A 14,362-nucleotide genomic window follows, 5' to 3' on the forward strand; every position below is an offset into this window, starting at 1 on the left:
ATTTAAATTGTATTGGGCTGACATGTGTTCCACTGTCGTATGCATTCATTAGTTTGACTACCTTGAAACATTGGGAATTTGTATATGAATAGACGACTGCACTGTGGCGCTATTTATTCTTTAAAAAAGGGGATGTCGAGGTTGGGTACACCAGTACCCAGCAGCCCAAGGAGGAAAACAGAAGTTCACACGGTGCGCGGTGCGGTAAAAACCAGAGAACTCATCGTAACCTCTTCTGCGGGGTAAAAGAAATCCACTTGCAAAATTCTTGTTTTACATGATTTTTTCGCGATTCCTGTACATTTCTGTGTACATTCATGTACATCAATTGTATATCTTTTCAAATTTCGTTTTTTGCCAAAAGACATCATAACATTTAATTTGTTACTTCTATGAAGTCTCGGACTGAACGCACCTACTCGAAGATTTCCTTAAGAAAAGGATTTCGGTATTTCAGGAATTTTTTTTTCCGATTTTAGTCAAACTTCAACAGATAAACTACCTCTAGATAACACCCTGATGTACTTTGAACATGTGACACAAATAGTAAAGAAAAAAGAAGAAAAAGGGAAGACAACTGCGAAACATGTGCCGCTTGATATGAAACTACATTGTATTAATTACTGTGGAACTGTGAATCTGTGAAACTACAGTATGGGACGATCAAAACTGTATGAAACTATGAAACCTTAACCTCATGCTGCTAGATTCAAGGTTCACAAAAGTTTCCTAAAATGCTGAATTAAATACGAGGAGTTACGAATTTTAATTCTATAAAGTGCGTTGTTTTTGAATTTTCACTTACATGGAAAGACCGAATTGAAAGAGGAGCATTTATGATGTGTTGGGTTTACAATGTTATCAGTAAATTATTAATCTTTGAAATGAACATTCGTCATTCGTCATTCGACATGTGTGTTTCATGAGAATGCCTTTCCATTTTGACACCTGTCATCTAGTGATGGAAGGTCAATGAAAGTTTAAGGAGTGTCCTCCAAACTGTCAAGGAATCCATACAAAAAACGCAGGTCAAAAATCCTACGACGAATTTCATCATATTATTGTGATCTTATAGTCTGGGTTGAAATCAATCAAATGCGGCTGATAGCAAATTGTCAGATTTTTTTTCTAGTCCTACATTAGAACAGGAAAGTGATTGCATATGTTTTCGTTATTTAATCCGACATTTAAAAAACCCTTGCTAAAAGATTTTTTATTTCGAACTGTTTTTGAAAAAGTGCTCGCTGGAATGAAAGAGCACAACATTTTAAGATCTTTGATACTTTTATCAGAGTTTAACAAGCAATGTCAGAGATATAGCAGATTCAATGCAATTTATTGCAGCGTCTTGCATGCGTCTTGGGAAAAGAATCACACGAAATACGGGGTTAGAAAACGTGTATATATTGGGTCTTTATCGAGTCTTCATTGTACAAGTAAACTGATCTAAAAAGACAAAGCAGAAAGATTGCCAAACTCAGATCAATTGAGCCACAAATCAACAATAGTAGTTTACTCGTGGCTCAAATAATCTCCTTTTCAAGAGTTTCTCGCTATATCAAAGCCTCAAATCCCGGTCTCCGACACGGAACGTCTCAAGTCTTCAAAAATCCTTTGGACTTCGCGCGTACATGTCGCGTGTAGCATATGGACAGTTCACAAGAGGAGGCCTCATCCAGATTCCACTTACACTTAATCAAATGGGGCCAACCCAGTCTGGGTAGTTGTAAAACAAGAAACACAGAAACGAAACAGAAACACAGAAACGCAGAAACGAAACGCAGAAACGAAAATCAAACGGGTTTTCATAAAAGTTGGAATCAAGCGGCACGCCGATACTTTCCTTGCCCAATCCGTTGTTATTGTCGTTTAAAAGTAAAATCTGAGGTTGGTGGGTTGCGGCCAGCCGGAATGCAATAGAGTTGTTGAGGGGATACATGGAGCAACTTGGGGGGGGGGAGGGGGCGGCACGATATGTGAAGTCTTTTGAGGTGGTGGTGTAGTACTTTGGTAGGTTCGATTCGATTCCTACAGCATATTATTTTAAATGAAGGTGCAGTGCAACATCTTGCCTTGTAGTGTTCAATTTACATGAAGTACCAGGATCATCCTACAAATCCCGTCTGATGCAGCACTAAATGCAAGGTACGGTATCAGTACATGGGTGAATCATTTCGACGTTATGTGAGACGTGAGAGACCAATTTTGGCGACTAGAATAGAGTAAAGTGGGGGGGGGGGGGGGCGGGCACTAGACTTGGACTTGGAGTAACTCAATCTTGCCTGCCCAGCTGCTGCCTTTAAATAGTCCCTTTAAATATATGTTTATGTTAATGAGGTTGCAGTAGGGAAGTTCAGCCTAGTGTCGTGCACAGGCCATGGAATGTACAAAAGAACAGGACTCGCTATTCGAAGGACTATTTTCTATTTACGCCGTGTAGTACATACATGTAGTGTATTGGCACGATCAAGGCCGGATGCTGCCAATCTGCGCACACGTTGATGAGGCTAAAAGGGGTATTGGGAAATGAGCATTCCTCCTTCCATTCCGACTGAATACCGGTTTTAGTTACACCCGCGTTCGCGGCCACAACCATGGCAACAAGATGGAGTTTGCAGACCAGAATTCGCCACAAGACTGGTTTCTGCGTTTCGTTTCTGTGTTTCTGTGTTTCTGTTTCGTTTCTGTGTTTCTTGTTTTACAACTACCCACCCAGTCTAGACAAAATGGCATGCATTATGGTTTGCCATATACCAACGATAGGACACATCTCCTGTATGCTCTACGTGGTGCATGGCGCGCACTGACTGTCTGTAAAGAGCAAAAATGCACTTCTGCTTGCTCGATTCTTACGAATTTTACGCCAAAATTCGGATAATTTTGTTTGTTATCATTCAAACAAGAACTAAGTCTTTTTAAAGAGAAGTTCGAAGTAGAAAAAGTACTTTGTGAGGTTTTTTTAAGAATGGCCCATTACATATACCACAAAGCATATGCAATCACATTTCTGCAATAATTGATGATAAAGCAAAATCTCCGCCAATATTTATGCTGAAAACCTCTTTGGCATGTTTGAGGTTGATGCATCATGTAGTTTGCGAGTTATCGTACATGTATGAAGTAGGTGTAGATTTTGATATGAGCTCCATATTCATGACATTGTGTGTTAGCGCCGTAGTTTTCATCGTGGACGACATTTTTCCGTCAGGAGGTTTGTTAGGCGCACTGTCTAAATAAGAGGCAATGTCTGACATTTCAGAACTCAATTATTACTTCAAACATGACACATTACATTTTTAAGTGGTGAGCCTTTGTGATTTTAAAAATCGGAAATATGCCAAAATGCACTAATATGAGCCGGCTAGACAGTGGGTGGGGTCAATTGTAAATTGTAAGTGTTAGTGAAATTTGCATTTGACAATTGAGTTAACCCAGAGTTTAATCTGAAGTTAACACCTTTTTTGGCTTCGGAAGTAGTGTGTGGCCATAAATTCATCTAGTACACATCACCCCTAGTCACCCCTTCTACACTCAGTTATAGGGGGGGGATGTAAAAAAAATTGACGATAAAAGATACACTCAATAATACATACTTCATACTTCGTCGGTCCTAGCTCTTAGTATAGCTTGCGAAACCGGCCTGTTTTCTGTGGACAATAACGTATCAAAATAGAGGAGTAAACCGTTCATGTGTGAGGCCTTAACAGATTTCTACTAAAGGACGCTCTTGAAAAAAATTATTTTGGGAAGGCGGATGTATTTTGATATGTATTTTGCCCCCCCCCCCCCCCCAAGCACTTTCGAACACGAAGCAAACACTGATCAAATCGATTTGATGTATTATCTTAGGGTATTGTAATTTTTAAAGGTCACCCGGGGGCTAAATATCCGTCTGTTTCCTGCCATTAGTTAATTTCTATCAAAAACAAATATAAACATTCAGATTTATTGACGTTTTATGATTAATAAACGATCTAATCTTACAAGACAAAAGTCCTTGTTACTACTTTGTTTGTTCAAAATACAATATAATTTATGTCAAGTGAGCCCAACTCTTAAATAGATATAATTACATGTGGGTGAAAGTATTACTCTGTACGCATATTGCCATTATGTTTTACTTTTTAGATTAAGTTGACCGTAAGTAAAACCCAACCGATTAATAACTGATTTAATTCATAAGATTACATGGATCAGCAGAAACTCTAGTTTTTGGTCCATGCCAGTTATTCCCAGTGTGGGCTTGTAGAAAGCATTTTCGCCAGCAGCAAAGATCTTGCATCGAGGTGTCGTTCGATTCTCATGCAACCACTTCGGATGATAGCTGAGCAGGGTTGTGTAAGTATCTAATTAATTTCTCAATTACATTTAGCTCATCATTGTATCATCAGTTGGAGTCCAAATTATATCGTTGTAAGATGTGAAGTTGTATGTATTAAGCCAATTAAATCTAAAATATCCTGAATATTGAACTGATTTTTAGAAAACGAGAACGACCAAAATAGCTGAATAAGGATCAAATATAATCTCTCCGCTCGTAGAAGGTAACCATATTAATGTTTGTTTTTTCTGCTTCGAACCTTCTTTGGTCATTACCTTAGGCCTTGCTGAACGATACCTCTGCATTTTACATACTTAAGGCTGAAACTGAGTGGCTCCTACTGAGAACAGTTACACCTAATCATGTTACTCTCTTGTCAAGGTTTAAATCGGTCTTATCAGGATTTATAATAATGACGCCTTTGGTCGAAAGAATTTTCCATCTTATATCTATACGGCGTTGTTAAACGTTAGTGAAATCCGCTTGGTAGCTTAAATTTAGACAAAACTCACTTGAGCATAAATAACAATGAACGTATAATATTGACTGCGAGAAAAGGTATATAGCAGAATGTAAATCAGCCGATATTGGCGTCAAGGCGTTATTTCATGCTTTGGGCATTAGATATGTTTAAAAATCGGATGCGATTGGTGTTGAAGCAGTTGTTGGCTCTGGTAGACAGTTAAAGGAAGCTGAAGAATTAAGATCACTTTTACAGCAATAATTTTAGAGCATGGAGAATTTAAGGTAAGTTCGACAATTATGATTACATACGTATTTCTTTCTTTACGCCATCCTTCATATTTCTGACCACTTCGATTTTTATCAACTTTGTAAGTGGGGGATTTTTACCGCGTACCGCTGCGTCCATCGGAGTTTCAAAATTAGAGTAAGCAGCAAGCTTAAACTGAATAATACATGTGAACACCTCGTGGTATGATGTAACTGAGGCAATGCTGCAGTATCTTTAAGAACAGTTCATGATCAATCTATCTCGACCTATGTGGACTGCGTATATCGTTCAAGCAACGCACGCTGAAATTTAAAGAAAAAGTTATATCATCAAATTTCTTAGAATTGGTTTGGAGCACTGTTAGTGGGAGCAATCGGCTTAGTGTTACCAGGCTTGTTACTCTAAGGAGTAAGCAATCGAAGGCTTGACCGTGGGGCTGATATCTGTATGGAAAGGTTCAAGGTATGAAGGAGATGGATCGATTCTCCAGAGCGGATATGGTATTCAGACATATTCTCTCTGCCAGTATTAGCTTCCATTTTGCACAAACCACACCGCACATTATAGGCCTACATTGCGATCGCGTAGTGTAATCAAACTGAAAATGGACACGACCACAGATTCGTGCAGCCGTTGGTGATAAAAGATCAAAAACGAGTGGCGTATAGAATAAAGCTTTGTCAATCAAAATGTTTTGATATATTATTTTAACCAGGTCACAAACTTTCTGTTGACTAAAACCCCTGAAAGTCTTACAGTAACGTAATTACTGAGACCCCAATTTCAGATAATGCTTGTGAAATGAAGAAAAAAACCACACACGCACACGCACGCACGCCCACACACACACAAAACTACGAAAGTAAAGTGGTTATCAAATCGAAATATTTGTTTTCAGTTTTTATGTCATTTTTATTCTAGCCATTCAAAGGTTTCTGCTTTGTTTTTTAAGCATGAACATGCTCTCCGAATCGAAGCGAATGATATTTACGAGAAAAATAAGATAATATCTTATATTATGCTTCATAATATAAAGAAAAGGACCCTTTCGGTCATGAGATGATTGATACGCGATTGCTATGACCGTGCTGACACTACCACAATTCAGGAGCTGACCCTAAAATGTTTTTCAAAGATACCATGAATCTAAGCAAAGTCTGTGGTTTGAATGCGACTCAACACGGTTGGAAAGAATAAAAACGCCAACTGTGTGTGGTTTCCAAACCATGCATTCACCCAACTTCTGTGGTATGGAAATAGTTCGTGTATGTTTTCCTGGTTTGGTAATAAACTGATGGTATGATAAGTAAAAATGCTGGTATGAAAACAAAATAATTGCTCCCAAAAAGTACTCAATTGGATGAAATAAGTCCTGATATGTAGTTTTATCGTTTGAAACAATGAGATTATTTCAAAAATAATTTACAAATTAATAAATTAATAATTAAATAATTAAATTTCCACATGGCGCATGCATCATAGTGATTGAGGTTAATATGAGGGAACGTCAGGCAACAAACAATTATTCCACCAAAGTTTCTATCCATGCTCGTGGTACTACTGGTTAGTGTTCGGACAGATCTGTTGGATAGTTATGAACTCGAAACATTATCTTGACCTCGACGTGACCTATGATGCTTCTCCGCACTTTCTGTTTGGCAAGCGTTGTTTACCTCAAAGTAGTCTGCATGATAAAACAAGGTAGATATTAGCAACTCGCCGCATTGATGATGCATCAGTTCAGTCTAAATAGCAAACAAGAAGGATACATCAGCTCTCATGGCCTACAGCAACGGCTATTGCTCCAGGTAGGTCGAAATCCGCAAAAGCTTTTTCAATGACGGTCGAACTTTAGGTCTCTGCAATAATGGTCAGAACTAATCATTATTAAAAGGCCAGAGCTTCCTCTTTTCGTAAATTTTTGGACAAAGCTGAGATGAACATTAAACAACAAAAACCTCAGTATCGTTGGTCAAAGAAATATACGTCGGTTATTTGAATAAAAATGTCATATTCTGGTCTGTTTAAATGCGGCATCTGGCGCCCCTGGTTGTAACAATTTGTCTCAGTACGAGGGCATCACTACTGGCGGCCATGTTGAATACCTGTACTAGTGAAGGGGCAGAAAATCGAAGAAAACCATCGACTTATCATACCGAATAAGTCATAAATATTTGGGAACAACAAATTAAGCCGTTTGTCGGTTATTTAATACTTTGTGTTTTCACAAAGTGACGCCACCAAAAGGACGAAGTGTCAGTCGAAAGGCGCTGAAAATCAATCCCTTCCAAGGTATTTGGGTGGGTATGACATGATCATAAAGTTTCATACTTAGCTGCAAAAGTGTTCGGATTTGAGCACTTTTAATGTCTAGTTGCTGAAATTCAAGATTGCTGCTGGCGATCATGTTGAGTTGGTGACAGGGCTGAAATCGAAAGGAAACTTTCCCTAATCGTACTTAATAAGAGTCACCCACTCAAATGTTGGACCATTCAACCAAACCTTTTGTCAGTTATTGAAGTTTTGTTTTTCACCAGTTCTGAATTGTCGATTCAAAACACGCCCAAAGGCAATATCATTTGAGGTATTGGGTGGTGGATAGTATGTCATAACGTTTTACCGCTGCAGAGTTGCTCCATTTGGAGCGCCCCTAACCTCGGGGCATTCACTGGAGACATATCTCCCGGCTGGATCAGCAATGTTCAAAATTGTGGAGCCGGGAAAACGCTCCACAACTTGAACCCGAACGAACGTAATATTACATAAAATATTGCCTTAAAACAAAATATCAGGTATTAAAAATTCATCACAAACCAAGGCTCAGATATTTTATTTATTTTCTGGAGGTACATGTTTATTTACATGATTAATATATTCGTAATTGAGTCAATCCACTAGCTTCACATGACTTCCTACCTCTTCAGGCAAACATATCTCGTCCGTCTGCCTCTTCTCAAAGAATTTCATTGCCCACGTTTTCGGGAGGGGGCAATCCATTACTACCACCTCCCTCAGTTCTCTTTTTATTTCCCGAAGGTGGTGCAATCGATTCGCACTTAGCACAGCCGAAATTACCGCTACTACTTCTGTAACGCCGCCGTGGAATTTTCTAGTACACCTTGGGATTTTTACTTTTCATTACACGTAATCGTTTGGCCATCTGTTTTTTGTACATACACTTTGCCTTAGTTTTTACTCGAAGCATGAAATAGTTCCAGCGAGTTGTAAATGTTTTGATACGACCATCAGCTCCACAAAGGATTCCCGAGCAAAAGACAGGTTTTTCAAAACTTATTTCATTGTCGTTTTGGGGTGAAATAATAATAATAATAATATTGAATTCTTACATAGCGCGTTTTTCCAGGTATCCCTTCTTTTGGCAAGCCATAGTATTACCACCGTATCCAAGGTAATCATTCTGAGGTTTCAAGGAGCAACCAGAAGGCGCTCACTTGAACTCGACCAGTAGGGAAATCAAGCAGTGACACGGCCGGGAGTCGAATCCACGACCTCGTGATCACGAGGCCGACGCTCTTCCACTGCGATAGGCCTACCGCTGCCCCTAACAAAGATTCAAGTACATCTTTTTTGTTTTTAGACCAGAACTTTATTGTGATATGATGGTCACTGGCTTTACTTCGTAATCCTATTATTCGTTTAAGGTTCAGCCTGCGGCTAACCCGCCACGATGATTTCGACAACAATGGTAACCAACATAAATGTCAAGCAAACAAGGAAGGTTAAAGATGCAAGAAAGGTCAATGTAGATAGAAATAAAATGCCAGAAGAAAAGAAAAGGACGGGGTCATACCTAAGTGATAGTCCCCCACCCGGATATATGGAGAACATGGATACGCCAATCATACTCAACGTTGGTGGTCGCAGGTTCGAGACCATGATGTCGACGTTGCAGAATGTCCCAAATACGCGGTTGGCAAACTTGGATAAAAGTGCCTTCTGGCGACCGGATAAGAATGAATACTTCTTTGATCGTCATTCGGAAGTCTTCGAGGCCGTTTTGAATTATTACAGAGTAGGAGAGTTGCACATACCGTTAGGTCTCTGCGGGCCTATTGTAAAACGAGAGCTAGATTTCTGGGGGATCGTGGACCAGGATATCGAGATGTGTTGCCAGCTGACGTACGCTTCCTACCAGTCGCAGAAAGATAATCTCCTGAAGTTCGACAAGGAGAGACACCTAGAGGAGGACAAGGTATTGAACCCGAACGGCCGCTGGTCGAGTATTCGGCCAGTTGTCTGGACGTTTCTCAACAATCCGAGGACATCCAGAGCTGCTATGGTAAGTTGCCTAAAAAAGGACGTTCAACTCAAGGCTATTCCTGGGCATAAGTCGGAATAAGCTGGAATGTGTTTAAGGCTGGGGTATTACATAGAGCTGCACGGTATAGGGATATGCCTTCCAAAAAATGGTGTCACAGAGAATGCATGGCCATATACCGTGTACCCTATGCTAACCAGATGTAGACGTTTGGAAATTTCCAAGGATAGAATGTCCGGGGAATAGAACAAAAGAATATTTGAGCTTTTGACGGTAATAAAGGCCTCCATAGAGTTTTACAATCCCCTTATTCCATTGGACCATCATACACTTCTTGAACAAGTTGACACAGACAAATTCTCTCCTTAGATCTTTAACTTCCTTTTCCCTCTTCAGGCGTATGCTGTGATTTCGACCATCATGATCATCATTTCCGTCTTATCGCTCATACTCGCGAGTCATCACACCTTCCGCATCGAAATGTCGGACGAGGACTGGGCTGTATACCACAAGGTTAGCTTGGATGACTTCTTGCAAGACAAGCACGGGTTGAAACGAGATCGAATCCGAAACCATGCAACTTCAAATGCGGCTGACACACCAACGTCGAATGCCACCACATCTGGCAGGCGTAAACGGGCTGTGAAAGGCGATAATGCAGCAAATGACAACACAGTAACGACTAATACGACCGAGTCCGCATCTCCGACAAATGATGATCTGCCCCCGCCTCCCGGTAAAGGAAGGGCCGACATAATGACTGCATTCCTCAAAGCAAAAGCCGAGGAAGAGTTGGAAAAACAATACGAAACGTCCGAAGATCTTTCTATCCCGCATCCATGTTTTGACTATATCAATATAGTTTGCATAGCATTCTTTACGTTGGAGTACATAGTGCGGTTCATTTTTTCACCACGGAAATGTCGCTTTCTGATTGCCCCAATGAACGTCATTGATATTTTGTCCGTTTTGCCCTTCTATGTCATGGAGATTATACTCCTGGTTGATCCGACTGAGAAGTACAAGGATTCAGTCCTTGACATCATCACAGCATTCCAGGTCATCAGGGTGTTTCGTGTCTTTCGAATGATGCAGCACTTCAATGGCATGATGGTTCTCATGTACACAATGAAAGTCAGCTTTAAGGAGATTTTACTAACTTTCGTATTCGTGTGCATGGGAATTCTTATTTTTGGCTCTCTCATGTACTATGTTGACTCCAAAGAAACATACAAGAGTATTCCATTATCGTTCTGGTGGGCCGTCGTCACCATGACCACAGTCGGCTACGGCGATATGTATCCCAAGACAGAAATGGGCTACGTTGTTGGTGCACTATGCGCAATGTCTGGAGTAGTCGTCATCGCGTTGACCGTACCCATTGTCGTCAACAACTTCATGTTGTTTTATCAGCATGCTGCGTCCACTCCTGATATCAACAGCACTGGCCGTAACACCGAGAAAACACATGTGAAGAAGGTTAAAAATGATGTCTATCTTGCTGCGGCTAAAAGGATGCTTGCTTTGGAGACTGATGAAATGTCTGAAGATAATCTTTCCCGCAAGCTTCCAGTGTTGTCGGAATCGCGTTGTGGCTCAAAAACGGGTGTCAATGGTCAGATTGAGTACGGCCGTAATTCGAGTTCAACTGCTTGGGCTGAATAAAGGAAATACAGCATATGTAATCAGTTAAAAAGGGGCTCCAGGCAGGAAGTAGAAGGGTCCAAATCGTGGTCTCCAGGCGACCACTACGCATTGTTTCGGAACTGGGTCTGGTTCCCGGGTCTGGTTTAACTTATAAGTATTCCTCATACGAGCATGAAGAGTGCTGATCGATAGTAGAGCCGCCTTTGGCTACTTGGTGAAACTTGATTTGGCCCACCTGGTTCGTGCCTAATCTCCCTTTAACACTTTGCTTTGAGCAGCAAATAAGATTGCGACGTAAACATAATGTTGGAGCCAGAATTTCCCTTACTAAACAATTCTATGACCGGAGCGTTTTGTTTTAAAATCATCAGCTATTGTGAGAAATGACTACCGTAAGATATGTAGTTTCGTTTCGGGACATAACGCCAGAAGTGTCCAGTTTCTCAATATCAATTGGCTCCTCATGCCCGATGCAATAGTCCAGGTTCACCTGTCTCTGTGCACTTCATATGTTACAGCAGTCAACACAAAGGAACCAAAGCTTGAACGTGACGTATAGTGAAGCAGAAAATAAATAATTACTTCTCTCGCTATTTCGCAATTTCATCCAACCAGCTTCCTACGTAATTTCTCGTTGTAACGTGATATATTTACGTCTTGATGAAGAAGTGAACGTCAAATACTGAATAGAGTCATTTCGTTCTCTTTCTGCCCCAAGTATGAATTTATTTTCAGCACGTGTACACGTATTTGAATTTTCAAATTCAATTACAAGTTGTGGATATTCAAAGAACAGCGTATGCCTTTAAAACCGTGGACGTGTAGAAAATGATGCAGCGCGTGCTCAATATTGGCAAAAGTAATAAATGCTTAGGCCTACACCGTGTTGTAAGAAATAATGCTTAAGTTGTTCTGGTGAGGAGTGGCTTTTACACAAGAAGAAGTTGCCGGGTCTGGCCCGGATGTTATTTTTAGTTTTGGTACCATGTACGACCTAGCATAACCCGAAAGGAAAGAGGAGGGGTATGGTATGGATTAAAATTCAGACTGACCTTAAGCATGGCGATGACAAAATGTCCGGATTAATTTAGTGTAACGTTTTCCGACTCCGGCGACTTAAATGCAGTTGTGCGATGAAGCATTTCCTAAATCGGCTAGAACTGCTTCTATCGTTTCTGCCGCCCAATCTTTTCATTTTCTAGGAAGCTAATGTATTTTTGGTCCGATAAGGCTGACGAGGAACATTCAGATCCAATTTGAAGGAGAACAAAACAAAGCAGTAGTTGTAGTGTTTATTTCAAAGTATATAATGATGGTTTCGGCGACAAAAATAAACCACGATCACGAGGGATTCTTTCCTTACTTAAAAACTCAGTAACAGTCTTCACAATCATGAAGATCGCTTAAAACAATCGTCCACACCAACGTGTTTTTTTTCTAAGAACGCCCGAATTTTTTTTTGAGAGGAGGTTTAGAAAGCATGGCACATGGAGCGTTTATCGTCTTTATTGTAGACCACGTTCTTCATTAAAGGACACTCCAACACAGTTCCTGCGCAGACAAACACGGTTACATTGCGAATTCGTTTCACTCTGAGCCTGTAAAGCAGTTGACGTCGAGCAAGTGTCGCATGACGAAATGATTTCTGGATATTTCTTTCCTGAACTTGAAATTGTGTAGACTGGACATCTGAAGAAAAAGACGGAAGTTGAAAAGAAAAGCAATCGACGCGGTTCACATTATACCACATATATATCGCTCAACTTTCACCGACTGCAGTACTGAGATGATCCGGCATAGTTCCTCTGTTAACCAATATATACACAGCTCTTGACGCAATGAGTCACGTTTTTCCATTAGCCAGCAAGATATGTGTATATTTATCACGTTTATGTACGTTTATATATATATTACAGGATTATTACCTTCAATTGACGACTGACTTGCCCCTGTAGAAAATTGACAGTTGGCATATGAAAGCAAAATCTCCACATTGCACTCCAATCGCAACAAGAAAGGTTCAGATGCACTCCGAGAACGAGAACGAGGTGTTTACCTTTTTGCACGCTACGACATCAGTTCTCGAGGGTTTCCCTCACGGCGGCAGGTGAACTCGCTCGTGAAAACGTCTTAAACCCTCAGAAGTCGTAAGTGAATTCCGTGTTGGTTTAATTCTTTTTTAGATACATTTTTCATAATTATACCGAGACACAAATATACATGTACCAGACTTTGTTAGACACTGTTTGACTGGCCGAATAAAAGCGAAAAAGGCTGAACGAATCGACCTTTCCAGCAGTACACTTTTTGCTCTATTCAATACATCGCGTTGCAGTAGTTTAAATTTGTTTAAGGACCAATACTAGTACCTCTTCTCTTCTTCACAAAAAGTCGCTTTCCTTGCTCCCTTGTGTGTCTCGCACGACTTGCCATTGTACATACGGTCTTGGCATAACATCGCCCAAAAATCGCCGCCTTCCAGAGAGCGGCAACACATCCGGGGACTTGGCTACACCAATTTCGACATTTCTCGCGAGATGTGGCATATTCCTTCATTATCAGCTCATCTCCACTACAGCTGTATCCTTGGTAAGCTTTAAACGCCTTACGTCTTGATGCAGCTGAAGTAGTAAGTTTGCTCTTTGTAATGGCGTGACTGTGTAAAATCTAAAGCATTTCAAAAGAACTGGTCAAACACGCAGAGGTAAGTGTCAGCGGGATAATGTTTGACAGGGCTTTTTAACCATCCGTGCAATTCATATCACCGTGTTGTCGAAACTTAAATGACACAATGCTACTGACACCAACAATAAAATGTGTGATAAGATCTAGCTTAAAGCGCCGCGCGAAGGAGCGATTTGAGAGACCTGCAATACAACATGACTGATGTGGTTTGAACGCGGCCGCCGATTGGTTTTAGAACTTATCTGGACTGGAGGTATTGGTTGTCCAACCTTTCGATTGAGAAGTCCGTCTCTTAACAGCCCCCGGGAGGTGGCGCTAAAATGTAAGCTTGCGAGGTTTTGGCGATTAGACAATAATGAACTGGTTGAATGCACTGCATATGCACTATGTTAAACATGATGGTATGCAGAGGTGAAAACACCAGAGGGTTTTGATCTAACTATGGCACTTTATCACAAACAAGATTGGTTCAGAAGTGGAGACCTCATGCTGCACCCGAGTCATCGCATATATGTATACATAAATGTAGATAATATACATATACATGTAGAGAGCGAATTGTGTCTTTGGCGATTTCGACCAGACCAACGTTGACTCGGACCCACCATTGATTTCGAACCTTAAGATGAAGATTTACCTGGGTTGTTTCTCTTGAGAAACAGATGACTATTCACATACGCACATTTACTGCTCGCAA

General features: G+C 40.6%; 1 protein-coding gene across 3 annotated transcripts; it reads left to right on the plus strand.

Annotated features, from left to right (window-relative positions):
- The first annotated feature begins 5,005 nt into the window (after positions 1–5,005).
- Positions 5,006–12,287, plus strand: LOC135483721 (potassium voltage-gated channel protein Shaw-like). 3 transcript variants are annotated; one of them, XR_010446370.1, is made up of 4 exons: positions 5,006–5,068; positions 8,717–9,354; positions 9,730–11,328; positions 12,211–12,287. XR_010446370.1 is itself a non-coding variant. In XM_064764724.1 (3 exons), exons 2-3 carry the CDS (start codon positions 8,743–8,745, stop codon positions 10,996–10,998), a joined length of 1,881 nt encoding a protein of 626 aa, XP_064620794.1. In that variant the 5' UTR covers positions 5,006–5,068; positions 8,717–8,742; the 3' UTR covers positions 10,999–11,688. The 3 variants fall into 3 exon arrangements, 1 of the variants encoding a protein (XP_064620794.1); XR_010446371.1 differs by lacking the exon at positions 5,006–5,068 and adding an exon at positions 6,812–6,862; XM_064764724.1 differs by lacking the exon at positions 12,211–12,287 and having other exon boundaries at positions 9,730–11,688.
- The last annotated feature ends 2,075 nt before the right edge of the window (positions 12,288–14,362 follow it).

The sequence above is a fragment of the Lineus longissimus genome, chromosome 2 (assembly GCF_910592395.1).
Source record: "Lineus longissimus chromosome 2, tnLinLong1.2, whole genome shotgun sequence".
Lineage (NCBI taxonomy): Eukaryota > Metazoa > Nemertea > Pilidiophora > Heteronemertea > Lineidae > Lineus > Lineus longissimus.